General features: G+C 41.5%; 1 protein-coding gene across 1 annotated transcript; it reads left to right on the forward strand.

The window, feature by feature from the left end:
• The first annotated feature begins 518 nt into the window (after positions 1-518).
• Positions 519-26,188, forward strand: calcrla (calcitonin receptor-like a). The gene is made up of 13 exons (XM_047600758.1): positions 519-830; positions 15,755-15,863; positions 17,597-17,750; positions 17,975-18,085; positions 18,729-18,841; positions 19,126-19,217; positions 19,337-19,463; positions 19,602-19,755; positions 19,856-19,916; positions 20,755-20,821; positions 21,498-21,716; positions 22,105-22,146; positions 23,167-26,188. Exons 2-13 carry the CDS (start codon positions 15,789-15,791, stop codon positions 23,386-23,388), a joined length of 1,437 nt encoding a protein of 478 aa, XP_047456714.1. The 5' UTR covers positions 519-830; positions 15,755-15,788; the 3' UTR covers positions 23,389-26,188.
• The last annotated feature ends 20 nt before the right edge of the window (positions 26,189-26,208 follow it).

A 26,208-nucleotide genomic window follows, 5' to 3' on the forward strand; every position in this document is an offset into this window, starting at 1 on the left:
AAAGGACATTTATTACTTATGACTTTATTCTGTTGTACTGACTGTGTGGGACTTGGAGGTAAGTGATTGTTTCTAGCTGAGTACAGTGTGTTTAGTCACGGATGCTGTAACACCTGTAGAAGCACAAATCCACTCATGAAGGACATGAACTCATCATTTGACCCGACCGGAGACTTTCCTCATTTTTAGAGACTTCTAGCTCTGCTTAATTATGCATAATTACTCATGTCCTGGCAGAGATCCTGCTCAGACCCAGAAACTGTTGATCTGTTGATTGTCTCATTATTACTCTTATCTGGTCACGTGGAGCCCACCCCAGGCCCTGAGCTGCAGCACCCAGACTCCATGTGAATTTAAATCATTGTGTGTCTTGTTATCAGAGATGGACATGGTCAGACATTTGTGGCAAAAATGTGAAACTTGCCCGGTTTAATCTGTACGACCTAAGAACTAGATCCCCCCTGAAGTGCGGACACTAGAGTTACACTGACTGTGTGAGAACAAAACCACGATCTAACACAACAAACTGCACTCGCAGGCCTGCAAAGCGCAGTGTGGGAGTTAAGTGGCCAGCCATCCAGCGCTGTCAGATTCCAGGTCCTCAGCCGTAGGCTCCAGCGTGATGTAACAGGAAGCAGTGGGTTGCCTTCCACCGTCAACCTGACAGCCGCTCCGACTGCGCTGCGCTCAGTGAACGCCGGAGATCCGCCGTGCTCGGTTCCCTGCGCCGAGCCCGAAGACGAGGAGACCGCTTGGAGGGGACTGGTTCCGCTGAGACTTGGTTCGGGTTCAGACGAACGTCCTGCGCTGCCGGTGGATTGAACTCGACGGTAGGAGGCTGATATTTACCGCGGATGTCGCGTCGATGCGCTGTAATGTTGCTTTTGTGTCGGCGCGTTCTCGGCTGCAGCGGTGTCGAAGACGGTGGCCGGAGAGGAGGCGGCAGGGGCCGGTGTTCGCCGTTCAGCCGCAGATCGTCCGCGGATCGAGGTCATTTGCACTGCGTGTGCGTGGATTACAGAGCCGGGGAAACGCTTTGATAGAAAGGTCGGTTCTGAACCGAGTGGAAGGCGCATGAGCATCCGTAACGGATCCCGGTTAATCTGCGCCTTCCTCCTGTCAACAGCTCAATGGGAAGAGAAAAACATGCAGTTTGGACATCACGCACACCCGAGGGCGTCCTCATCATTTACAGCAGATATGTGATGTTAGTTCCGATGACAAATTCAGACTCACTTCAACATTTATTTATTTACGTCGAGTGATGTTTTCTGTACTGAGCCTATGTCACAGAAAAGCCCGTTTAAAGGGACCAAAACTGCAAAGGATCTTTGAACACGCGCATAAATGGTCAGATTTATTGGTTTCTAAACGAAAAAGACCGTTTTTGACAAACATTCACGACTGACTCAGCATTAGTGGCCACGGCCAGGCTGCAGCCCACCACCCTGCACATCCATTACCTACACGGGCTGATAAATGTCCAATAAAGTCTGTAAAAGGATGAGACGCAGACAGATTAAACAGGAAAGCGATAATTCAGCACCGGGGCTTTGATGGAGGAGATGGCCACTGGTTGCTAAATCATCTGCGCGGTTACATAAGCAGCAGATTTGGACATGTTGGAAGTTTGTGGGTTGGACAGTTAAAAAAAAAAAAAAAAAAAGCAGAGTGAATGGTGATGGTGAATGATGGTGATGATGATGATCATGTGTAGGAGGAGGATGTGATGACAGTGGTCACCTTTGGCTGAGAATGCTGTGCTGAAGAAAGATGCTCTGGAGTCATTAAGGAGGTGACTGAGCCGCTGATTATTCACAGTTTCTGGAGCTGAGTGGACGGTTCGTCCATCAGCGCCTCACATTTGGCTGTTGTGTTGCTTATATCTCACAGTGTGTTCTCAGAAATATGAATTATTGTTTAATTTAGCCTCTAAAATGGAACAGATTTTTTATTTCTCCACCAAAATCTTCATGATCTGAGGGTTCAGTTAAGAAACACTTTATTGTTGAGGAACCATTGTGGTCATGGTCAGTAGTAAATCCTTTAAAGTTGAGCTGGAAACTGCTTCAAAACGTATGCTTTTCTTGCTTCGATAGAATTCATGATTCATGACAGAAACTACATATGTGATGGCAAAAACTACAGACATTTCTCATGTTAAGTGACTGACTATTGGTTATTTTGTGTTTGTGTGGATGGTCATCGCTCATAAAGAGAAGCTGATAGAGAAATGGGTTTAAAGTGAAGGAAGCTTTGTCACTACTTGCAAGTTACACGCACTTCAACTAAAAATAGATGTAGTTCTTTGTTTCATTTGAATCCACTTTATTCTTATCCCCCATGAGCCCTTGAGTGAATTATGGGCGGTTTGAACCAGAACCAACGTTTGTTAACATGTTAACTGTTTGCGATAAATCCACTTCCTATGACCATGTGAGAACACTACAGTCTCAACTAAACCCCTCAAAACTACTAATGTAGAGGGATGGCATGAAAAAAGTGGCCAAAGACAACATACAGTAGCATTTTAAGCTACTTTCTCAACTCTGTGGCTTCAGAGGGTGACGCAGTGATCCATCTTAAAAGCTTTGAAGCGTATTAGTCTATTAGAAAATCAAGTAACTGATGGGAACATGTCCTCCTCCTCCACACTAGGTGGCGATATGTTTTTTCTGTCTGATTGACCTATTACGTCATATAATAAATAAGCGTTGTTCATGCAGCAGACCGACTTTTCAAACAAGAACCAGGTGGATAATAGTTCTGCTTTTTTAATGTCGTACGCAGTGTGTGTGCTACGTCCGGTGCAGATATATGACGCTATCCCTCAGGTGGTTCTTCTACCAGCTCTGTTTGCCGTCTTCTTCTTCTGCGACAGACTTTCTAAGATGTTTTTGTTCCGCGGTCACACACTAGAGCAGCAGCTGTGGAGCATGAACACACATCTTGTCTAGTTAAACTCTAATTAAGGCGTATACATGCCGGAGAAAATCGATTCCCAATAGCATTATCTTGGTGTCTTAATCAGATAAGGAGAACTCAGATAATTAAAGGCAGTAATTCGTTTTTTTCCATATAATCCATAATCACTGCTACATCAGAGCCCTGAGGAATAAGGTGGATAGTTGTTGCTAGCACAAAGAAAATAAGGTTCTCAGAATTTTATCTTTGGTCTGAATGTCGTTTCTCTTTTGGCCTTCATGAAGTGAAGTTTTAAAATCAAATGTAAGTTATTTTTTTTATTTGTCAGAGTCATGTAAATATTTCTCTTTGTAGAAAAGATTATTACAGGACAGAAAACAAAAAAAATCTCTGTCCATGCACGTCGGCTCTCAGGACACTTTGGCCAGAGAACGTGTCAAAGCTGCCAGTTGGCAAAGGCTGCTAGATGAGGCCATTTTGCCTCGACAGCCCGGTCCCACATGAAATACATGAGCTGATTGTGCAGCGGGAATGCTGTGCAACCCTTCACATTCAACCCTCAAACCGTCATTCTGTCTGAAGCCTTTACTGTACAACAAACAGTTATAAAACATGGGAGAGACAAATATCCTGGCAGCATAGCTCCCAGAGCCTGTGTAGTCTCCATGGTGGACCTTGTCCTAAAGCAGTGGCATCTCCAGAGCTGTGCCAGTGGAATCCCATTCACACTGCAGCTAATTCAGACCTGCAGTGGCTTGGTAATGTGCAAGCGCTGAACTCAGGATGGTTTCTTTACTGCTGCTCATTCAGGAGAAGTTTTTATCTGTTATTTCTGTTGTATTTATATAATTGACCTGTCGCCTTTGTGAGGGATTTATCCACTAAACACTGCTGGCAACCCACTCTGATGAGTGCAAAGACCGTCCGATTTACAGTCATAGCAGTAATGACGATTCCCATGAAACCTAACCCCTCATAAATCATCAAGGCACTGTGGGTGCCTGCAGCCTGCTCCGTTCCTGTGCTCTCACATATTTATTACAGCATTTCATCACTAATTTCAAATTCTCCTATACTGTGCTTCGCCCTATACCGTCCTTCAGATGCATTCACGTTGAACCCTGGTTGTGTTTCAGCTCAGATTAAATGAGCAACCCCTGTAAACATTATATGTTTTTTTCCTCCCATCTGCTCACCCTAGGCGGAAGTTATCATGTTACACAAAAGCGCAGTGATGTAAATGTGGAGCTTTCCCCTCGGGTTCTGGGTTCGGTTTCGGGGATGTGAAACCTTTAATGATGTGAAACGTGTCATGGGCTGATGTCTTCAGGAGCGACATGTCGTACTGAAACAACACTGGAGAGAAAAGAGGCAGCACGGTATCTAAGGGTGTTCCATGTTTGTGTTGAGCTAAACAAACCGTCAGTGACACAAGCTTCCTGATTTACTGTGTGGGAGTGGGCTTCTGGTGGACAGAATAGAGGAAATGGCCCCTGAGATGCTCTGCCTGTTTGTCTGTTTATCTTTCAGAGGTGAACCTGCAGCTCTGGACTGTCAAATGAGCTCTGGACACGTTCCAGTTCAAGGCCTTTTACTTTCCAAAATAACAAAACTACCATAGGGAGTTAATCTGGATTTTAGAAATGAGTCCATTAATGACTCATTTATTGGAAGAGCAAAGATTCCTCCTTTTAATGGCTCAATTTCTAATCACACTACACTGCTTTGGTTCTCTCTTCCACATTTCTGTTGGATTTAGGATTAGCTAACTAGAAAATATGGTAATTATCATTACAAGGCTCATGCTGCCATAACCGGTGCCAAACACCTCCCCATATTATTGCAGCTAATAGGATTCCAATGTTGAAAATTTGTTTGTTCGTTTTGTGAGTTAAAAAACATGGTGTGTTATGCGCCAGACCTGGATGAGGTCTGACTGAAAGCAGCCACAAAGATCAGCCTAACAGATACAGTGATGAAGCACTAACAATTAAAATAAGGCTGAGAAAGACGGACTTTAAATCAGTTTCCCTAGTAATTAGAATTACGTTCATGCTTTGGTTTTGATAACTCCGCAGTTTTTTAAACCTCATGTGTAAAATAAATGACAGGGAATTCATTGCTTTTAACCAAAAAATACCTGTTTTCTTTCTGTTTTCTTTTTCAAATCCTTGTATACGCTCACACACATAGAAGCCGTTATACATTTTACTTTCACAGACTCGAGGCTCGCGGAGCAACCTGAGCCCGTTAGTTGTGACGTGAATAGCGCTCTTGGAGGTCAAGTCTAGGGCCCACATGGAGGATATTCCTCGGCTTCCTTCGTGTTGTTGAATTTGACAACGCTCCAGCTTTATTTTTGTCATGACACCACCCATAGGGAACCACTACCGCAAAGTGTTCACCGTGCAGGAAGAGCTCTAAATGTGTAAATATTGCATTTATGTGTACGCTGTCTGAAGCAAAGCATGTCATAACTTAGGCTGGGAGTTCTTTGGGATCTCTAACACATAATCTGTGTGATATGGAGCCCTGGAAGTACTTCCATGGATAAAATTGCAGAGAAACCCCAAAGGGCATTTTTCAGATTTTATAACGTTTCCATGGCCAGATGAATGATAGCTGATAGCTGAGTGGAAACTGTGCTGATAACATCAACACAAACCAGGAGCTCTCTCCACCAATTGCTGCCTTTCCTTCCTCCTTAGAAATGTGCAAAACCTTAGTATCTCAATAAAAAAAAAAAAAAAAAAAAACTGGCGTCTGAAACGCAGACATTTCTAAAAACCTCTTAGATATCTAGAGCTAAAACACCTGGCTTTACTCTCTCATGAGGTGGTTTTTCAGAGTGCAGTGGAAACACTTTTTTGCATTTCAGAATGTTTATTACTTTATTAAGCCTAAGAGGAAATTACTTTGTGAACCGTGTCGCCAGTGTTGATGCAGAGGGTTTGAAGTCCATCTTCCTCAAAGTGACGAGAATGTAAGAGAATTATGGGATATTGTGTAAAGACGAGACTTTACGAGAGTTACAGCTCATTCGCGAAACACATTTCCATGGAAAAACGTACAAAGAGCAACTGGACTTTATCTATAAATATCACTTTTATTTTATACACTAAACTGTAATGGAAATGCAGCTATTAACTAAATAAGATCAGAGAGCGTGTTGACAGTTTTTTCTTTTTGCCTTAAAATCCCTCCACCAGTTGTCGTGTGCCACTTGACTGCAAATCACTGTAACATAAACTAAACCTAAAAGCAGCCCCGGCGTCTTGCAGCAAAACAGTGAAAGTTCCTGGTAAAGAAGCTTAAGCTGTCGACCTGTCGTGGCACTCGAGGCACTTGATAAAGAAAGTCCAGTGACCTGTGTGAATGAGGTTCTATGTAGTGGAAAGAACTGGTGGAATTAGACACATGTTCCCAGCAGACAGCACTGAGCGCCCCGAGTAGAGCAGCGAGCACATGGTCGGCATGTCGGTCTATTTTAAACACAGCCTAGTGGCCCTATAGCTGCATCCAAACATTTACATTAACACCAGTGAAAATCACTAGCAGCTATTCAGGTGCAGTGCAGATGTAGCTCCGGGTTATTTTTAACTGCTCTATTTTTATCCAGATATTTGTGCTATGTTTTCCTTTGCGTAGACCAGAGGCCCCTGGAATAGGATCCCTTTTCTAGGGCAAGACCTCTAGTACTCAAAATCTCCTTTAAAAGTAACTGAAGACGACCGTTGGTGTTTGTTGTTTCGTTGTCAGGTTTGAATGATGACAGGGTGGGGGGGTAGACATTACTGCAGTACAGTTACACAATCAAAGGGTGACTGTAGTTTTTTCAGCTGCACCATTCTTCCCTGTTCATTAGTTCTATAAGAAATAGTTGGGGAACACATGGGTTCACTCTCTTGCCCAGAGTTGGATGAGGACATTGATGCCGCTTCACTCATGTCTGTATGATAGATAGAGTAGGAAGCTGCAACAACTTAGCCTTAAAGACAGGAAACACAGCACAGCACACTAACAAGGAGCCTCGACTCAACGTGTTGTTTTATAAGATGTTACAAATCAAAAGGTTTGGGAGACCTCACGTGAGAGATTTCTTCCTCTGCTGGATCCGACCGCCGCCTTCGATACAGTCGACCACTGCATTTTCATAAACAGACTGTGGCCCCTGGTCGGCCTCGCTGGTTCTGTTCTTAACTGGTTCATCTCATGCCTTTCTGATAGAAGCTTCTTTGTAAGTCTGGATAACTGGTCCTCAGGAAACCCATGAGATTAAGTGTGGGGTTCCCCAGGGGTCAGTTCTAGGCCCACCTCTTTGTAATCTCTACATACTCCCCCTGGGGGGCGCCATCAGGAGGTGTCAGCTTCCACAGTTATGCTGATGATACTCAGCTGTACATTGCATGTCTCCAACTTTTAGAAATGAGAAATGATTTGATTTGCCCTCTAGTATCCTGAGCTAGTGCCCTGTTTGCCTGTCCCCTGCATATGGACACATACTGTATATGTATATGTGCATGAATAGAAGAACTGAAATAATTCCCAACGCTCTAATTTAGCTCTTGAAAAGGAGGCGACTGAGACAGTTGGTTGAAAGCTAAGTGAATATAAAGGAAAAAGAGCAGAGTGATGCTGGAACGGTGACAGGGTGGCAGACGTCAAACGGTGCCGTGTTGAGTTTTGAGGACGTGGTTTTTGATATGAAGCAATCATGCGGACTCTGTAACACGCTTCCCAGTGAGCTGTGACTGGTGTCGGCTGTTTAATGATGACGCTGTGTGTACAGACTGGAACCCCGGGTTACATTAAATTGCTCTGGCTGTTTGCATATAACTACTGCATACTTGGCCTAGGAATTTATTAGGTGCTGAAAACTGGAATTATTCTGCAGAGTAACGGCCAAAAGGTGGCTAACAGTGGTTTTACATGTTCAGTCTCATGTGTTTTTCTTTTGTTGTGTGCACTGTTTGCTGTGAAGAGGCAGTGGAAACATTAAGCTTTTAAGACGTTTGATGATCTGTGATTGGGTTTTGGATTTTCTTCCTACCTTGTTGCTCCAGTTTCTCATACATTTCACTGATTCAGATGAGCTAATTCATTTATTTTAAATAAATGTTATAATTGTTGTAAATAATTGAGAGTCACTAATGTTTAGTTTTTACTTTATTTTTTCCTACTTTGATTAAAACAATATAAACAGAAATCTAAATGAAAGAAGAACAATCTTACATTATCTGCCCCTTTACCCCAAGAACCAGTTCATAAAAAACTTCAATTAAAAACAAAATAATGATAATAATAAATTAAAATGAAATAAAATGGGCCAACACTGACTGTCATGTTTCCATTTTAGTTGCAGAGATATAATTCCATCATACAAACAAAACAACAAAAAAAGAAAGGTTTGTCGACCTTTCATGACGACACACTAGGTTTAACAATCAAACTGACATGTTTCATTACATTTTGGCTTTAATTGTTCTTTTAAATGTAACTTTTGATTTGGATTCTTTGATTTCTTTGTTCAGATAAACTGATTCCTTTCACAGAAACACTAAACACAAAGTTTAGACCTGAATCTTTTTAAGTTTTACTTACTTTCTCTTTTTCAAATCTTTTCTGAATGTTGGTTGGTAAACTTATGATCTTTAAATATAATTTGCAGAATACTATAATCCACCAATTCTTTAAATTTCAGCAGTTTTAACTAAAGGAATCATGGAGTTGTTGGATCTCTGTATTCTCATGGCTCTGTTTTACAAGCATTTCCCCAAACTGATATGGAAAACTCATAGTGTTGTATAAAGTGCTTTGTTGTCTAAAGAATCATTTACCGTTTGTAACTTTTGGTTCGATAAATGCAACATCTCTGGTAGTTTGGGTTAAATAGAACCTACAAAGCGTCCAAGAAAATTTTCCAAGATTCCAAATTAAAACAAACTTAGCATCATAAAGGAAAGATTACAAAAGAATTGTCATTATCTCCCTTTCTTCTACACTCAAACACATAATTCACGAGTGCTAAATGATCTGTCAAATCCTGACACAAGAAACAAACAAATATAAAAGTGTCACATATCCCTGTGATCTTAAATTACTGTTGCTCCTGCTGACATGAGACTGCATGTGAGACTTGAACGGGCCAATGGAAAATCAACATGTTACCTAAAAATACATTACCACACCTGGTAACGTTTGCAGCATTTTCAAACGAATTTCCAAATGATGAAGACAGATTCTGTCGACTGAACTTCTACCAGGCGTATTCATCTTCATATTGGAAGACTGAGTGAAGACTGTGCCATAGATTAATACTGGGGATCTCATTCATTTCTGCCTTGCTCTATGAAGGAGTCACTACGTTCAACACACTCACCGAACATAGTCATCAAATGAAGGTTGTGAGCCGGCATAATCCGTCAATATTCATAATTCATTAGGGTACTCGACTCCATCATCTGTTCTTGGACCCTATAGACTTTGAAGCATAGACTGGCTACATAACACGGGACATCATCCAACATTATTTAGCAGCGGTATGGGCCTTTGCTTTCTTATTCCCCATGAGCTAAACGTTGCCGTCCTCCTCATTTGAACGGATCTGGCATGAATGCAATGACATGAGTACTTTGGTATCTGCCATGTTGTCTCCCTCTTCCTCTGTTACTGTAAATAGTGCATGTATCAGCCAGGGCAGGTGGCTTGTTTTTCTTTCCTGATACCTGGTGATGCCCACGGAAACTCGGAGGTCTGCGCTCACATCATTTGCTTGGTGACATCAGTGGCTGCATAGAATTAGACTCTTAAGAACTATTTTCATCGGTCACATGGGAGAGACCTAAATTAACGTGGAATCATCCCATGGGAAATGACCACTTGACTTCTATATTTGATCCTGTCCATTAGATTCTCAGAGGAACAGTTTCATAACATCCCCATGAGGATTTTTCTCTGTAATAAAAGAGATAGCATAAAGGTTGACTGACACAATAAATACCACAAATGGAAGAAAATACTGTGGAAAAAACAAACACTTTACAGCCACTTACATGAAAAAAATAAATAACTGTCAGTCACCCACAGACGGTGACGATGTCTGCAGATGATTAGGAAGAAGATCCAGAGGGCACAACTGTGATATATCTCCTGCTTGTCTCCTGTTTGTACAAAAAAGTACAAGATACTCAAGATTACTGGACCCTGGTGACCAGCTTTGTGTTTGTCTTTCGAAGACTGATAAGAGGCTCAAACAAATACTGGCATGCAGCAGGACCATATTTCTCTTTTCCTACATTTGTCTTTCACCATGCTGTAATGTTTGAGATTATTTTTGCCTCCAGCTTTTGGTAAAAGATAATCATTGCTCCGGGCAGTAGTTTTCCTTTCAGTGCATTGTTTGGTTCTTCAGAAAACTCTCATGTGACTAAATTCTCATGGTTGCAGAATCACAAAGGGGCATGAATAGCCTTCCTGGATTCATTAGTGCGGATGTGTTTCATTAGAATGGTTGACCAAAAAAGTATAATGTAAACTTCACAAACAGAAGTTTACCAAGTTCAGTTAACTTTGACTCTGATATTTGATCTCAAACCACTGGGGTAACTATTCTAATCCCTGAGAAGGTTCTCAGTCCGACAACAGTTGTTGTTCTTCTACAGCAAATACTCTGAATGTTCATAATTAACCCTCTGGAGTCGATGGACAAATCACATGACCAGCAGCAAGACGCAGCGTCACTGAATCTGTTTCAACTTTTGTAGAAAAACTTCAAACTATATATATTTGTGTTGCTAGGCAGAGTAAAACAAGACTTATTAGAAATAATTTACGTCACACTTTTTCCTGAATATTGCCATGATGTTGGTGCACGTGCTCTGGAGAAACAGTGAAAAGGAAAATGCTAGCAAGAGGAGAGACACTAAATTTGTTCATAAGCTTTTGAGAATTACACTTAAGATTCACATTCTAAAATTGTTCGTTAAATATGTTTGTGGTTTTCACAGAGAAAAATTTTACTTTTTCCTACTTGGATTTGGTCTGGTTTAAGTCCAATATGTTAATACTAGTTTGTCAGAATGAAAAAGTAAAATGACGCAGGTGATGTTGTGTTGAAAAGAATGAAGCCAGGCTAGGCAACAATGTAAACCATTCTGAAGTTAGAATGAGCAGAATGAGCAGTAATGAAGTTACGGGGCCTCACCGGCGTAATGGACATCCGAATGCCACGAGGCGGAACTTGGTGCAACTTGGAGCACGAGGCGCCAAACATCCTGTGACTCCAAAAGGATGTTTACAGCACATTACAACATCTCTGCAGAGACGGTGGGAGCTGATAAGCGCAGGCCGGGCTCTGGCGCTGTGGGTGAGAAGACAGCAGATGTTACGCACAGGCTGTTTTTTTTCTGGGTAACTTTCTGCGTGCTGGCAGATGTTATGAATGATGTCAGCTCTTGTGCAAAGTGCACAGATAATAGTGGACCACCTACAGTTTGCATTGCTAGCGTAAATAACCATGTCTTGTGTCGCATTGGTAGCTTCTAGATGGGAAACAAATGTCTCTAAGGTTTTGCCAAGGTTGGAATGATTTATTCTTTATGGATTTCATATATAGATATTTATATATTCCATCACGTGTAGTGATACAATTAATTCTTGTTGAGTTTAGATGCAATGAACAAGCTGAGGTAACTAAGCAGAACTACTCACTCAGGATTTCATGGCTATTTTTTTGAGGCCACATGAAATAAAAGTAAGAGAGAACTAACTTCTATGTATATTTTCTAAAAGAAAAGGAAAAAAAAAACAAGTGACAACAAGTGTAGCTACTGTTCTGGATCAGGAGGCAGCAAGTGCAAGGTGACGGTAAAGTAATTGAAAACAGCTTCTCTTTCTTCTGGAGGCTGTACAGTTGTACAGTGGGGAAATGCTGATCCCAGCAGGACGTGACTGATCCTTTCTTCTCTATTTTAAGTTTTTATAGACGCAAAATGTTTGTGTACGTACACATTTCACCATTTTGTTGCATATTTTGCACAACGCTGTTGTGTTTGATAAGATGTTTGCGTCGCTCTCACTTCTGACGCCTGAAACATAAAATGCAAATTTTTTTTTATGTTTCTTTCGTTTTTTTTTTGTTCTGTTTGAACCGTTGCCTGGATCCTGAGTTCTAGACCTGCACGTCCCACCACTTCCTGTATTGCACCTAAATGTTGCCTTTGAACATAGATCATTGCTGTGCATTAGTTACGGCTTATTCAAAGGCTGGTTTAGGACACGTAGAATTTAAACCTTCACTCAGCGTCATTTGGTTTTAATTAAGGAATGACCATTTGAAGTTGGTTTCTGAGATAATTGGAAGCAGCATTTAAGCCCAAGCACCCATCCATGGCTTTCATTGCCCAAGGTTTTATCATTCAGAAACAGCCTGTCTGGAGTTAATCATGTGCTGCCCGGGCCCTAATCCTGATCGCTGACGGTACAACATGTATGTTATGTTTGTTTCCATCATAAACCAGGTATTTATTGTGAAATCAAATCCAACAGCATGATGGAATTTCCCACCATGACTAATGGAGGTCACTTAGATGGGGAGGGTCTGGGTTCTTTTCCTTGGCTGCAGGACGGGTCAGATGCTGCCGTGTGACCGGTTAAAACGAGCGCTGGCTTCAGAAAACATCCGAGCTGCATTAGGAAAGTTCTGACATCTGGTCTGTTTTGCCATATGACAAGATGCACTCTTTGTCTCAATGCTAATGCATGAAAACCAACCCCTGCAGAGAAACAGCTGGGGAACTTGGCAAAGCAGAGCGCTGTGTGTGTGTGTGTGTGTGTGTGTGTGTGTGTGTGTGTGTGTGTGTGTGTGCGCATTGTGTGTTTGTGTGCATTCATGTGCGACAGAGCAGCTGATCTTTCCCTGACTGTTTCTAATTTGCACAACTATAATGTTTTACAAGCCCACTTTCAGTAAGCCCCTCCCCTCGCCAGCGTGATGTTGCTCTAACTGAGCTGCCTTCAGGAGGCGCATGGTCATCGAGCTGCACAGGTCACTCACACAGACACTGAGGATGATCTGGGTCAGAAGCCTCTGATGTGCACTGACTGAGTGGAGTCTAAGCTGTTTGTGGAACTGAAATCGCTTCGCTTTGGCAGAAACAAGCAGCAGATCTTTCAATGCAAATATGATGAATTAGAAAAATGTTGTTTTTGCTTTTATTTTATATGTAAAATCAGATGCAGGCTCATTAGCACCATCCCATCATACACATCATTGCTTGTGTCTGCACTGATGAGGAGAAACTCTCCAAAGGTCTTATCTTAATGTAAGTTCCAAACAGGCGTGAACTTAGAACTGTTCTATGATGTGAATCACAAGAAGTTGCTGGGCCCACCTTTATTTTCCTGTTTCCTATTTGACCTTTGGCCACGTAGCTTTGTTCGCTTGGTGTTTTCCGCTGGGAGCCTAATCTAAACTGCCAGTTACATTTAATTCCGTCCTCATGCCAAGATACAAAACTCATATCACACCAACAGTGACAGACTTTCATGACTGTTTGTGTTTCTCTGTGGTAAAGCCGTGGCTTCACATCGAGTCAGCGTGAATCAAGATAAAATACATCATGTATCAGAATCCTGGTTTCCTCTGGAGGACATGCAGGGAGCATAACTTGGTTTCTCAAAGCTGGAGTAAGCAAACATTTGATGATGATGGTGAAGCCCATGTAAACCATGTGTGCTTTGCTTTATCTTAAATCCTGCACGTCTGTGCTCTACTAGTACTCCTGCCTCAGTTTTATCTTGACTGAGGCAAAGACTGGTGCATCATCATTAGCTTCCTGTGTTTCTGTGAGCATTGCTAAGAAAACCTCTACTATTTATTCTGCTATTGCCCTGTAGCATTGTTGGTTTAACTATTCCCTTGCACCTCATTTAATTACATTTGAGATGCTTTAAATAAAAAATGATGACATAGTTCCCTCGAGCAATGAAAGACATTTTTTAAAATTAAATTTCACCTATGAGTGAGATGTAATGCACACCTGCACACTATAAACACTATAAACCTCCACGTACCTCCTCCCAGCTCCGGGTTCTTTTTCGGTGTCTCCCGTCCTGGCTGTGATAAATGAAAATGCTCGTTACGTGACTAGTGCCAGGTATTCTAACCATCCTAACAACCCGTTTCTAGTTACCCTGGGAGGACGTGTGGAGCTCGAGCTGCAGCAACAACAACAACTAGTGAAAAAGCAACTAATGAATCAGGATTCAATATTAATAAAAATCAAGTAAGAGATTAATTTGTGAGTGGACCTGTGATCCTCTGGACATTAGCTGCTCATGCGTGACGCGAGCATTAGTTGTTTGAAAAGTAAATCTGTCGAGCCTGAGGGATACACTTCCATCTGAGCCTGGTCCCATCTGTTACGCAGCAGCGCTGACATGAAATCCCCGCGGCTCCAAACTCACTTCGGGGATTCTTGCATTGATGAGGCACAAGCAAGACACAACTTTTGTCACAATTTAGAGAATGCGTAAAGTAGACGTGACTCTGAAAACACGGCAGCAGCGAGAATAATGTGCATGATAACTCCCAGCTGGTTCAGGTCTTGGGGTTGATGGATTTTCTGTTGAGCTGATTCATTCTGGACAGGATGCCCCGCGGAAACATCTGATTTTAAACAGACCGAAGCTGTACAGCGATGCAGTCAGTCTGTAGATGCACAGGACAGAGCAGGGATGGGGCTGTTGTCATGGTTACGTCAGGGTTAATAGTCAGTTGTGTTTGTCGTGTAAGTGATTCCTGTTGTTTCTTGTTCGTCACATTAAAATGGCCATGAACAGGTTTTATGATTAGATGCCGAGTCTGTGTTTCTCTAGAACCACAATGACAGAGAAGGAAATCTGTCACTTTTCTCATGAGGAAATCGAGCGATAATTAGTTTTTGAGACAACTCCCCAAATTAGATGTGTACTAGTTAATTTGATTGATCTAAAATTTGTTGTAGGTTGTTAGAATGAATGAATGAAACTTTATCACCATTATACACAACACAATGAAACTGTTTTTGGCTGCTCTCCACATATCAACAAAGACACAACAACAAGCACAAATGAGAAGATTGATTGATTGATTGATTTGTTCGTTTAAGTCTCATGCACATATTGTGCCGAGCCCACACAGGCCTACAAGACACTATAGAGTACACACATTTAATCAATTCAAAGATGGCAAGTAGAAAAAGAACAGATCTTATGCAACAAAAAGATACACAGACAAATCTTCCAGAATATACGAGACCATAATAGAAAGCTTATAGTTTATAGTTATGTGGGATACAGTGTTTCCTGTCTTCATGTCCATTCTCATCCAAAATAAATCAGGATCCTTCCTCTGAACTTTTCCCATCAAGGACGTCCTCAGTTTATTGTGTAACGGGAAATGAAACAAAAAAGGAAGTTCATCTTCAACAACATCAAAATAACATAAACATGAAGATGCTGCTCTGCAGGGATCATACCCTCACACCCTCCACTTCAGTCTCCAGGGGCAACTTTCATCTTCTTTCATTTGAACATAGCTTCTAAGTTTGTGTTTCCTCCAAATATCCTCCTTTCATTTGTGTTTAACAGCATCAACCTTACACTGCAGATTGTTACTGAAAATATAAATCAGAAGAACAGTAAAAGTAGAACAAATAAATCAGCGTTCATCCTGGATGTCGCCTCTCTTGGTGGTTCCCAGCTGAAGCAGCAGATATAAACATGTAAAATCTCTGTGTCAGACTAAGTGGCTTCATGTGGGGACTTACTTGTCACGTCTCTTTTCCAGATCTGCAGCTGGTAAATCATCAGTCGGCTCTGAAATGGCAACGAGACATTTGAATAACTGTGGACGTAGCTGGAATGTGGCTCTCATCCTGCTGTGTCATCTAACAATGGTAAAACAGCCTGCGTGCACACACACACACACACACACACGTGACCTTTCACTGACACATCTGTTCCTAGAGCACACATGTGGAACCCAAACGTATCCTTCCTATCAGATGATATTTAATATGCATCAGAACTGGCCTGCAGGTATTTTGCATGAGGCAGGTAGATACACAGACATGTGTCAAAGTGTCTCAGTGTTAGTGTCCTATTATAAGGTTATTTAAAGTGTCTTGTGTGCAGATTAGCGACAGTATAATCACAAAAGGTGCTGCTGGGATTCGAACCCAGGACCTCCAGTTTACTAGACAGACACTTTAACCAACTTTAACCAAATGGTCCAAAGTGGTGTCACTTCACCAGAACTGAAATAGCGCAACATGCACCTTATTTCATGATGTTAAACAAGAACATCAGCACCACCAACACAATGGATCCTTTGTTGGATCATTAACTGTATTAAATACAGAGAGTGACTTGTGTTCGATAGACTTTGGTCGACGAGTGCAGCTGCTGCCAAGTGTCAGCAGGGCAGAGCTAGTGAGGATCCAGGGACCAGTTTCCTATTTGTTTTCTCACACTCTTATCTCTTGTTTAGAAACGCAATAAAACTGCTGCTGTTTACACGAAACCACGAACGCCCACTTTTTCTAGACCAAAAATTCACACGAGGAATTAATAAAGAATCGGGTCAATAATACCACAATAATCTTATCGATGTCCGTCCCTAGTCCTGGGGTAGACTCATGGAAACATGGCTGCCAGTCCAGACTAACGGCCTCTCAGACAAGCACATTGGTCCTAATTAACAGCTCCATGCCCAAGGACACAACGGACAGACTCAGGGACAGGGCGGAATCAAACCACCAACCTTTCACTTGTTATTTTCACCCAGGGACAACGCCACTGTCACTCCTGTTGGTTGAATTCATATTTCTGTACAAATGATTTCTGATCATTTTAAATAAATATCCATTCTGTCTGGGCCATGATTTGGGCTGTAGCCCCCTCTCTGATTGAGTTTGACACCACTGTCCTAGACCCAACCCCGAAACCATCTCAGATAAATACCTGATCCTCCAAGAGATATCTGTACAAAAGCATGTACACAGTCTGTTCAGAGGAAACCCGGATCAGACTTCCTCTCTAACCGTTCTACAGGTGTATAATTACAAATACTGCAGCGACTGTTCAGGGACGACTCAACTCAACCTGAGACTGGTTGACTGTGGGTCAGTTTACATTAGAAGCTCTTTAGAAGAGGAGAGGGCAGCTTTGAGTCTAGGGACACATCTGTTTGGAAATACACCTCCATGGATGTCATAGTTTCCATAGTTGCTCAAATGGATTTAATGGGTTTAATGGGCCAGTGTGTGTTAATTCCTTTTCCACCATTAGTTTGGATATTATGTCATAATTACTCTAGTGCACCCCTCGTCAGCTAAACTATACAACAGAGACAGGTTCAGACACAGGCTCACATGTTTTCTTCTTCTTGTTTCATGTCTCTGCAGCCGTTAATAAAATGTATTAGAATGATTTTCAGAATAAATGTTCTGGTTTTAAGGCGGTGGTTGTGGGTTGTTTTGCAGATAGAGCCAAGACATTATGAAGCATAGACTTCTCTGTACTATAAAAAAGAGATCATATCTTCTCTGCTCACATTCCAGGACCATCCAGGATTAATACAGTTTTACTGCTAAAAGATTTGTTCACCTTTCCTCTTTCTTTCTTCCAGTTTTTGGTGACGGCGAGCATGGAAGTCAATGACACCCAGCAGCAGCATCCGACCAACGTCTACCATGACATGGGACTCACCAGGAACAAGATAGTGACAGCTCAGTTTGAGTGCTATCAAAAGATAATGAAGGACGATGCTCACAGCAGACAAGGTAGCTGGGAGGGTTCATGTTTCCAGACTGTCTTTATTGAGGGAAATTAGTTTGAAACCCTCGTTATAAAGTTGGTTCTTGGGTTAATTCATAATGGGAACTATTTTTATCATATCAGCATTTACTAAAATTTTAGACATCACAGTTTAAACGTCATTATAAGAAACAAACTGTGTATTTGTGGTTCAACTCAAAGACTAAGTAAGATGTCTGTCTGGTTTTAGAGCCCATGTGTAATCGTACTTGGGACGGTTGGTTGTGCTGGGACGACACCGAAGCTGGAATTATGTCTGAGCAGCACTGCCCTGACTACTTCCAGGACTTTGACCCTTCAGGTGAGACCTGCAGCTCTTAATAGCCTCACACTTGGTCTAGTTGGAAACTTAAGCAAAACCAGCAAAGGCTGATTAATAATCTGTTATAGACCATATCCTCACTCATAGTCTGCGGACTTTGATTTCCTCGTCAGGTTTAAAGCTCTCCACAACCTCAGATGATCTTATACAACCGATTTGACGGGCTGAGAAGCATTAATTATCACTATGAGAGATGAAAACAAATGGCCATGAAACATGATGGAATTGTTCGTATGAGTGGATACAAGGCCACACATGTTTAGAGTGTGTTAAAATAATACAGTGGAGCTGCTCCTGTTTATTGGACAAGCGTTTTAAAATAAATTTCTACAATAGCACGGCCTTCTGCTAGATTCGCTTCCAGTTCTCCTCATGTGCTTTCAATAGTTTCATGGAAATGTTTGTTGGTTATGAAAATACGGAAATAACCTTGGAAATATGCTGCACAGTGGTTCATTCTGTTTTCCCAAAATGCAAAGACTCAACTTCTTTTACTTCCTGCCTGCATAGAAAACACCCATAGCAACAAGAAAATCCTTTGTGAGATTCAGCACTGAATGGTTTAAATTAGTCAGCAACAGTTGAGCATTTTTATTTCTATTTTCTATTTTTTTTCCTGCAGAAATGGTCACAAAGATTTGCACTGATAGCGGCCATTGGTTCCTGCACCCTGAGAGCAACCGGACGTGGACCAACTACACTCGCTGCAATGAACACACCAACGAAGGCAGAGTGGTCGGTCATTTCTCAGGATGACACTGATGCTCTACCAACTGAATCATGAACTTTTATCAAAGTGTCTGTGCAGCTGCTGTTAATTTACAGTTGTAGGAAGATGGTAAAAAGACCAGTGCTATGCTGCCGCTGTTATTAAACCTGTAATAGTGAAAGTAAAAGCAGCGACGTATCCATTATATTGGTTCTATAGGAACATGTTGTCCCACATCCTGAGTGGTTATTATGAGACGGGTAATGAGACCAATCCAGATAATCTAATTTCTGTCTCGTGTTTCTTCCAGACCGCTATGAATCTCTTCTACTTGGCCCTTATAGGACACGGACTGTCCCTGACCTCCCTGCTCATCTCCCTCGGCATATTCTTCCATTTCAAGTGAGTTAACGTCTTTTAACTCGATGCTTCACGGAATGAATTCCTCAGCCTACGCGTGAGGTAAAAACACTTTGGGATAATATCTCGTCTCCTTTTTCGTTGTTGTTGTTTTTTTGCAGGAGTTTGAGTTGCCAAAGAATCACCCTTCACAAAAACCTCTTCTTCTCTTTTGTTCTCAACTCTGTGATCACCATCATTTTTCTGACGGCCGTGGCCAACAACCAGGAGCTGGTGCAGAGGAACCCAGTTAGTTTTACCTCGACACTTATAGTTTGAATCCATTTTACAGTCGTGTTACTTTATATTCCGTCATTTTATTTTAAGCAGAAGAACATAAATGCTGCTCACCATGCCTTCATCATGCGTCTGTTCTTCTTCCTCCAGACCAGCTGTAAAGTGTCCCAGTTTATTCATCTCTACCTGTTTGGCTGTAACTACTTCTGGATGCTGTGTGAAGGGATCTATCTGCACACTCTCATCGTCGTGGCTGTTTTTGCTGAGAAGCAGCACCTGATGTGGTACTATCTCCTGGGCTGGGGTACGTAGGAATATCGCTCACAGATATGTGAGCTTCTCAAACAGTAGAATCTGGTTTGTTGAACTTATTTAACCTTTTTTTATTATCATTATTTTTACAGGCTTTCCTCTTATCCCGGCTTCCATACATGCCATAGCTCGGAGTTACTACTACAACGATAAGTAAGCAAACGATTATATAAGATAATCCTTTATTTACTCCACAGTGGGGAAATAAATCTTAATATGTTCTGTCAATATGGTGTAGATCATAGATCTAAATCTTTGGTTGATTAGATGTTTTATGTATATTTTTTTTATTTTCCCGCACAAATTTAAGTTTCTTTAAATGCACATTAACATGAATCCAACATATTTTATAAACAGAGGCAGAAGACGTTTCTCAACAGCCAACATTTCACACAGAGCACAAACCCTGAGACCTGTCAATCTAAGCCCCGCCCCTATCGCTGCTGAGCCAATCACAAGGCTGCATGTTACACGTTGACTCTGTCAGGTTCCACTGAGTTGTCCGAGTCTCTGTTCAGTCTCCAGATGCAAAAAAATCCCAGACGCACGCTGCAATATTTGCAGTATCGCTCACATCAGTCAACCACTGAGGCCAACATGGATCGATTTGTTTTATTTTCTTTATTTATGCTGCATTTGCACGACCACCCTACTCTTATAAAAAAAATAATATTTGAACCTGTGTATTACCTGAATAGCTTAATATTAAATGCAAAATGATAATAATAATGTATATTCATAAATATCGGGTTTAATATAGAACACATATGGTAATAAGAGGTAGGAAGACCCCTGGTGTAGATCATCTAAAATAATTTGACTAATTGTCTCTTAACCAGTGCGTTCTCTCTAATTAACCTTCCATTGGAACTGTAGCAAATTACAAATGAATATGTGAGAAAACCCAGTGATCTTTGTGATGGGTCATGTCTCATGTGATGCCTTGATACTGTTGTGTAAACCTTTGCTTTTTGTTCTCCCTCCACTGTAGCTGCTGGATCAGCTCCAAGACGTCGCTGCTCTACATCATCCACGGCCCCATCTGTGCTGCTCTTTTGGTAAAAAGCCTCACTCTTACCCTCGACTCTAACGCATCACATTAGTCTGAATCACATCGGGTCGATTTGCTAAAACAAACCAAACCTGATTGGTTTCTCCCGGTGCGCTGGTTTTTATTGCGCAACGAGCACAACAAGCTGCTTTTGTTCTCTTCCTCGTGGACGCTGCGAGGGGCCGGCGAGCAGCACACACTTTCATAGCGTGCATAATTGTGTTTGTCTTGTGAAATCAATGCATCTGCCGCTCTCCGAGGATCTGCCCAATCCTCCCCAGGCCTGTGTCGTTTTCTAGGAATCCACCTAATCAGCACGGTGGTGGTGCGTGCTTCACAGAAAGATGGTCCCTGAAGACTCTCCCTGCATTAAATGTCCAGACTCAAATAAAAAAAGAAAGAAAGGAAAGGATTTCTTCAAGCCTCAGGCCCCCCAAAGAGGTTATTTTTATATGTTTGTTTAGACCTTTCAGACCTGAACTGTGTGGCAATCAAGAGTCAGGGTTACTTCAGATAAAATGGCTCAAACATGTTTAAAGAAATAAAAATATGGAAGATGTAAGAACATTCACTACAAATCCATAATAACGCCAATCAAATGCCGATGCTACTTGTTCCTAGTATCTTCATTCCTCCCCTAAATCACTGGAGTCAGATATGATGCCGTCCTCCTCTCCCTTCAGGTCAATTTGTTCTTTCTACTGAACATCGTGCGAGTCCTCATCACCAAACTGAAGGTGACCCACCAGGCGGAGTCCAGCCTGTACATGAAGGCGGTGAGAGCCACCCTCATCCTGGTGCCCCTCCTGGGGATACAGTACGTCCTGCTGCCCTACAAGCCTGCGGGGCGGGCGTCCTCCGAGATCTACGACTACATCATGCACATACTGATGCATTATCAGGTGAGTCTGTCCTCTTGTCCTTTTAACCTATAAAAAATTTATTATTAAACGTGATTAGAAGCTGGTCTTCCTTCCGTATTTACCTTACGCAGCCTCAGATATTTCTTTTAGCAGAAAACAAAAACAGTCCCATCAGCCTCTGACAAGACTTTGTTTGTGTTGTAGCAGGAAGGAAGGGATGAGCGGTGTTATCTGATCGTCCTGAGCTCTCCCAGCGTGGCCGGTCCAGGGACAAATAACTTGAGCAACAGGCTGAATCAGCTATCACAGTCTATTTTAGTTGACTTGGCTTCATGGCGCTTTAGACCTCAGTGTTTTTTGTAGAGAGACCACTCTACGACCACAGGGATCACTTCCTCTGCCTCATGGGTTTCTCTTTTCCTTTCAGGGTTTGCTTGTGGCCACCATCTTCTGCTTTTTCAATGGAGAAGTAAGACAGGGTTATGCCCTTTCATTCTTTTTTTTTACTTACACACACACACACACACACACTATTCTACGCTTCCCTATTGTGACCAGAAGTAACTTAGGAAACATGACGGAGGGCTTGGTCCTCTGATCATCAGGCTGTTAACAAGCAGCCGTGTGCTGTACGTTGAGTGGCATCAATTATGCAGGCGATTGATCGGAATCCAAAGCAGCTTGTTCACGCTGTGAAGAGAAACGTTTACCAGATTCATGGAATAGATCCTCTTTGATCCGGGAAGAAAAGGAGTTGGCTCATAGTGGCGCCACTGTCTCGTATGATTTTCTGTCAAAGTTTCTCCTAATTCTGACGTAAATCAAAGGAAATGGAAATGATACATTGATCTAAACACAACTCAGACTTTACAGTAAGAGGTAGTAGCATAGTTACAACACATTGTTTTAAATCTTATCTGGCATTTATTTATTTTTATAAAAGAAGAAAATGTGTTATTTGAGCTACATACATTTTCTTTCCATTGTTTTCTTCTGATTAACCTAAAATGTTTTTAGCTACTTTAGCATCAGTATTTTAAATAGTGTCACATAAACTGAATCTGTTGCATCTTTGTGTTAAATGTTCAGATTAAATGTAACAACTCAACAAATTTAACAGAAGACAATATTTTAATCTGTCCTCTACATTTAGCCACGATAACTGTTTATGTATCACATTAACGTTGGTACAGAAAGACATACATACCCTCTATCAGCTTAGCTTAGCATAAGACTTAAGGACTTGTTAAGACTTGTTTTTAGTTTGAAAAAACATGGAGATGAATAAGTTTTTCCCCGTCATGTAATGGTTCCATCTAAATCCACTCCTTTGTTTTCGTACAGATTAAAGCTTTTACATTTGTTCGGTTTTAAAGTGTTGGCATCGAGTTCTCAGTCACTTTGGACTAAAGTCGACTAATGGCTTTAACTCAGCGGATCAATAATGAAGCTCTCCCATTAATATGTGACCTGTGGTTCTTCTGGTCAGGTTCAGGCCGTTCTGAGGAGGCACTGGAACCAGTATAACATCCAGTTTGGCAGCAGCGTAGGAAACCACTCGGACGCCCTGCGCTCGGCCTCCTACACGGCCTCCTCCATCACCGAGGTGCAGGGCTGCTACAGCATCGACGGCCACTCAGAACACATGAACGGGAAGAGCTTCCACGACGCAGAGGCCCCCGTCTTAAAATCAGACAATCCCTTCGCCTAAAATCATCCGAACAAACGTCCCCCGCCGGCTTCAAGCCAGACGCATGTTTGGAGTCCTGCGACCACATCAGACATTTCCCAGTGTCAGAAGAGATGAGTCGGGGAAAGGACTTCAGATCCAGACTCTCATCCACCCGATGGAAACCGCTCTCCATCACCTCTCAGTCACTCTCACCTTTAATTAGCTACTGCAAAGAGACTAAGACACATCCTGATAAATCACCTGACAAAATCGTTTTTCAATTGATGAAAACTGGCTGCTGGGTTGGTGTTTCTCTGGGGTCATGTTGTTCACGAAAAGGCTTTTGGTTACACTGTAAAAAAAAGGAAAAGAAAAAGTAATGACACGGTTGGTGCCAAACCAAAAGATCTCGCCTGCTTCAATTCTTTTTATTTTGAATGATCAATCCAAACGGGATTGGACGTCTCACAGGTTCACAGTAATAGTAGTAATATATTAAAGTTATATAATATCTTTCACGTTACACTTAATTTATCTAAACATATTCATTTTTTTATTATTAAATGTAAACAAAATAAATACCACACAGTATTTATTGAAAGTTGACACGTTTTCGTTTATATCCTGATGCGACTTCCTCAGATTCTCTCACCATTAGTTTTTCACGTCCAGATATTTTCTTAACACGGTGGAACAACACAGAGGAGCTACGCTGGGTTTTAACTTCTCATTGCGATTGAATGTAACATTTAAAGACCTGGCTCTGGATATAAATGCATCACATTCCCTTTCACTGATGTCTTCACCCTTAATCTCGTCATATTGGTTCAGAAAATCATGAAACAGCTCAAACATGCAGGTACCTCAGGTAGAAGATAAACTGTAGTTCTGTAATGATTCAGTGTTTTTATTCCTTCATTGTGCAGCAAAGTCAAATTTCACCTGATGAGCCAAATGTCATCACGCTAGTATGTTTTTTTTTGGGGGGGGGGTCATAACCTTAGGGAAACAGCCAACGTATTCTGAACATACTGTTTTTTTATTTCTTTTGCAGTCAGGCTATAATAACATGGTTTTAAGTCAGGAGTAGTTACAGTCGTCACATTTTCATGCACAAGCGCGTTGGTGAACATGCGTGTGTTTTCCTGCCAGTCTCAAATTAGTAAAATCTATCAACAGGCAGATAGAAGGGGCCCTTAGGGAGGACACTGATGATGCACTGCAACACCTTCATGTGTTTAATTGGCCAAACAGCAGAAATCTGGGGGTCTTTGTTTTTTATTGAGACTTGTTTCAGTAGCAGCAAAGTGTGAGGAAGTTAAACCTCTGCAGAGAGAAAATTCATAAGTTCTCCTCATTACATTCTTTTCTTCTGAAATACAAACCAACTAAAGAATTATTGGCCCCACCCACTCAACCCCTCCCTCCTAATAAATCACAGCATGTGATAAAAATCAATGCATTCATCACCTGCAGTCTTTTTTCAGTTCATTTAATCTGTGCGACATTTGGATGAAAACTTAAACACACTGCTCCAGGTGAAGATTGTGACGGAGTTAAAGAGGATTCATGCATTTGATGATGATGTTGCTGATGATGATGATGATGATGATGATGATGATGATGATGATGGTGTGGCTGTATCTTTCTTTGTTAACTAGAGCCCTGCATTGAGTGTGTCAGTCTGCCTACAGCCTTATACACAATTATACATGTCATGTTGTCGCTGTGCAAAATGCATCAACTCCAACAAATACTGTACAAAAAAAAAAAAAAACTTTAAGGAGCATTTAGTTAAATCAGGATTAATCGTTGCACTTTTTTGCAGGTATGTCAGTTCACAAACCTTTATCATTCTCATTTCAACACTTTGTCCATATTGCTGGGAACATGAGTCACATGCTGATGTACATATTTTTTGTAAATCTAACTTTTCTGAGGATGAGTTCAGAACCTGTGTGTGTGTGATTTTTATATTCGGTATTTATGTGTTTTTGAAAGGGAAGGGTGGGGTTACTAGCTTCTTGGGACTCTCAACATGCTACTGTATCCGTCTCCATCCTTCGTAGATTCTGTCGCCTTTCTATCAAAACCAAAAGTGTACTTCCTGTGACATGGTATTTCATTTTCCAGTCCGTCTTTCTTTTGGAGTGTGGTGTGGATGAACTAGCTGTGCTCCAAAATTACCAATTACCATCCAATGAAATGTTAATAACTGTCACGCTTGTAGATATTCATGTGTCATGATAACCTCTGAGTATCTTTATGTCCGTTCTGTCGCCGCTGTGATTAAATACTATTCAGTTCAACTTAAATGTGTTCATATAGAGTCAATAACAAGCCAATCAGTGTTTACGACGCTTTGCCGAATCCAGAGCCTGAAGCCTCCAGAGCTGAGGAGACGGTAGCAGGAAGAAACGTTGGAGCAGAACCCAGCGAGTGAACTCAGGCTCTAGTGACACGTAGACACTTTGTGATTTTCAGACCAGATCTGCAGGACAGCGTCTCCATTTACTCCTAAACCATCCACACTAAACCCTGCAGCTCCGCCTCACTGCCGGGGGCTGATGTATACTGACGAGAGAGTTGTGACGTCTTCATAAATCCAGTAATTTATTGTGTAGTGATGCATTCTAATCATTTATGAAGCTACAGCCCAGGAAAAGATTTTTTTTGTCAAATGTAGTCGATCTTGTGTATCATTTAACTTGTTAATTTATGTGTGAACTATGACTCCCCAGTGACTGTCTTTGATAAAACATTGTAAAGTATTACAGAAACATTGAGGACAATGTCTGTAGGTTTTGTTTCTACTGTACTGTATGTAACTTTGGCTTCACACTGCTGTTTGAATGTAAA

This window comes from Mugil cephalus, chromosome 12 (assembly GCF_022458985.1).
Source record: "Mugil cephalus isolate CIBA_MC_2020 chromosome 12, CIBA_Mcephalus_1.1, whole genome shotgun sequence".
NCBI lineage: Eukaryota > Metazoa > Chordata > Actinopteri > Mugiliformes > Mugilidae > Mugil > Mugil cephalus.

Excerpts from the sequence above, each read along its gene's own strand:
- calcrla (XM_047600758.1), top strand. The coding sequence starts at position 15,789 with ATGGCAACGAGACATTTGAATAACTGTGGACGTAGCTGGAATGTGGCT. Across the intron at positions 17,751-17,974 it reads CGATGCTCACAGCAGACAAG|AGCCCATGTGTAATCGTACT; the intron begins GTAGCTGGGAGG and ends GTCTGGTTTTAG. Across the intron at positions 22,147-23,166 it reads TCTGCTTTTTCAATGGAGAA|GTTCAGGCCGTTCTGAGGAG; the intron begins GTAAGACAGGGT and ends TCTTCTGGTCAG.